We start from the raw sequence: 3,001 nt of genomic DNA, 5'->3' as shown, positions 1-3,001 counted from the left end.
ATATATATATATATATATATATATATATATATATATAAAGCTGAAGTACTTTCAAATATTATCTTCAATATACCTGTTTGATGGGGTCTCTTCACGTTGTAAGGAAATCTTCTCATTAGGGTCCACAAAGTCCTCAACCTTTCAACAAGATTATCATATTTTGTCAAATGTGACAGTAGGTGGCACTATAAACCGCTAGTCAGCAGTGTCCACGGGCATGTTGCTGGTGTAACCCGCAGTACCACGGCAAAAGCAGAAGAAGAAGCGGCTCGTCGGAGAAGCATTATAGCCTTGAAGGCGGCAAATAAATATCAAATCATTAAATCATAATTTAAAACTACAAAAATTAGACAACGGAACAGGAGATGATGGCATTCTTTCAATCTGCACAAGGACTTGTACCACGGCAGATCAACATTGTATGTTGCGGACAACTACTGATGTATAATGCTATGTAGTATAATAAATGAGGAGACACTTGTTCTTTGCTTTGTTTTATTTTATATAAGAAGGTGTAACATTCAAATATATTAAAGTGCACATAAACACACAACTCACGTACATATGGAGGGAGGGGTTCTTGCAGACCAATCACAGCGCTTGCGGTCTGCGTAGAACTGACGCGCTGTTAGATTTTTGGAGAGGTGCATGTCAGGCTACGGCGTATGGGTGTGCGTCAATGCGTAAGCTACGGTGTAGGTCCGACGCAGAAGTATAAATCAGCCTTTAGTATGCAAGTGTTTGTAAGGGGATTTCAAGTGATATGTTGGCCCTCCCATCTCACCTCAACCATGGACTTTGGTAAGAGCTCAGCCCTGAAAAGCTGCAACATGGAGTCCATGATGTTCTTCCATCCTTCTCGTAAAATGTCACCATGACGATGGGCCAGGCTGAACATGGTCTTGGCAGCAACTTGAGCCTTCCTGTTACTGCCAAACACAGTAGGCAGGTTCTCTACAGACTAAAGGCACACAAATCCCAATCAGATCTGTTTACTCATGACCTAAAGCTGCTGCAGGAAACTGAACGCATCTGGTTAGGGTGCTTCGGGTCTTACCTCAGAGCTGAGAGTAGTAAACTTGCAGAGTGAAATAATTAAGTTATCAAAGACATCACTGAAGCCATAATGCGCAGAGATCATGGCACATTTCCTGAAAGAAAGCAAAAGGAGTACGGAATCATCATCAAAATCTCAATCGTTTGTAGAAACAAACCTCTGGCAATCATTAAACACAGTAACTGTTCAGTATCAAACTGTTTTGATTTAAAGGCTCTATGCAAAACAAGTCTACCAATCTACTGGTCTTACCTGAAGCCAGCGATGGCCTTCTGAATGATAGTGTCATCCAGGCTCTTGTCAAAAACGTAGGAGAGGGCAGCAATGGTGGGTCCCCAGGTCATGGTGAAGAGGTCGCGGTCGTAACTGCTTTCAGGCACATGCAGGAACATCCCTTCAGACGAGGCTCCTCTGTGCAGCAGAACACTCCACACATAGTTCTCCTTCACCAGCCCTGTCTGCTCATCAGGCATCACAATCTCCTCGCTCCTGCAGGACCACATACGTTTATCTCAGCTTATCCCATCTGAGTCACTGTATACATCATTATATCCACACATTTATTATTGAGCCCTGAACACTTTGAATTTCACAAAAAAAAAAGTTCACAAAAACATTTATTGTATAGCAAATTACCAGTTAAATATTTTATATAATTATATTACAAGTGTTCAACACGTAAGAGATAATGAAAACTATACATGAGCACTAAAGCAATAACTTACTTGATGGCATTGTAGATGTCTTCCAGCATGTCTTGATCAAAGTCATTTCCTCCATTCACACCTTTGAGATTCTTCTTGAATTGCTAGACAAATAGAACAAAACAACAAACAGGAGGAGGAAACTGATTAAAATGCCTTCATTCCATCCAATTACAGCGACATCCTCCAACTATCACCTTTCAAATCCAATAATTGGTCTCGGTTTATTACTGCTGGTGTCACTTAATAGGTGTTAGTGTTAAGCAGGTTGGTCTAAGGCCAGCCTAAGCTCAAATAAACACACAGACGTCCGCTGCTGAGTGATGGCGTTAGGCCACTGTTTTACTGCATACTTTCTTAATGGCAGGTAAAGCAAGGGAAACCTGAGCTCCTCCACGAGAGAGGGATGAACAGAAGGAGAAATAAACACAGAAGTAAACACAGGGTCTTTCCAGGACTGCATTTTCCATGGCTGGAGAGCTGGAGCAGACGCACACACGCTAGCTGACACAGAGATAAGACAGCTGGACGCGCCGTCTGCCAAAAGCCCAGTCCCGCCTCATCTCCTGCTGCTCGCCTTCCACTTCGCCGCCGCTTATCCCCTCTGTGCTCAGGCTGAATACCTGCTGATTACCATTCCCACTGCTCCTTGTATTCCTTTACAACACCAGTGCTTTTAGCAGGAAGATCTGTGTGAGCATCTGTTTAAATGGATCTGGTGCTAATGCATGGAAAACTCAAAGTGTCCATGGGCGCCGATGAAAAGATGCCACCAGCCACAGCCACGTATCTAAGGGTGAATCTCATGAAAACAGGTCCAAAACAAAATTAAGAAACATAAAAATAAAAAAATATATATATATTGCAAAAAGGATTTATTATTAATTTATTTGTGTTTTAAGCCTATTTTTAGAACCATGAAGGCAAAAAATCAAGCATATTTCCACCCTATTTTCATTTCCCATTATTATCATTACTGTAATACAGTAATTTTATACTTATTACTTAATATTTTCTATACCTAATTATACTATTGTAATATCATTGCTAAACTACAAATACAATACATATATGTATATGGGTCAAAGACGAAAAAGGGTTTAAGCATAAAAACAATAAGTGTAATACTGCTTTAAATTGTTGTTGTTCCCTGCTATTTCTGATCCCCAAACATTTAAACAGTAGTGTGTGCGTATATATATATATATATATATATATATATATATATATATATTTTTTT

The 3,001-nt window shown here is 40.0% G+C and overlaps 1 protein-coding gene across 1 annotated transcript in view; it reads right to left on the bottom strand.

The window, feature by feature from the left end:
• The window catches only part of LOC107589578 (Golgi-specific brefeldin A-resistance guanine nucleotide exchange factor 1-like), a 22,336-nt gene that overhangs the window by 15,286 nt on the left and 4,049 nt on the right, over positions 1-3,001 (bottom strand). The window contains exons 8-12 of the mRNA XM_016278065.1: positions 1,783-1,865; positions 1,310-1,546; positions 1,058-1,151; positions 785-961; positions 74-138 (exon numbers count right to left, since the gene is read on the bottom strand). Coding sequence (XP_016133551.1) covers positions 74-138; positions 785-961; positions 1,058-1,151; positions 1,310-1,546; positions 1,783-1,865 — 656 coding nt within the window. The remainder of the gene's footprint in view (positions 1-73; positions 139-784; positions 962-1,057; positions 1,152-1,309; positions 1,547-1,782; positions 1,866-3,001) is intronic.

Source organism: Sinocyclocheilus grahami, unplaced genomic scaffold (assembly GCF_001515645.1).
Source record: "Sinocyclocheilus grahami isolate Dianchi unplaced genomic scaffold, SAMN03320097.WGS_v1.1 scaffold117.1, whole genome shotgun sequence".
NCBI classification, from domain to species: Eukaryota; Metazoa; Chordata; class Actinopteri; order Cypriniformes; family Cyprinidae; genus Sinocyclocheilus; species Sinocyclocheilus grahami.
The sequence above is the reverse complement of the archived record's forward strand: the minus strand, read 5'-3'. Positions and strand labels throughout refer to the sequence as shown.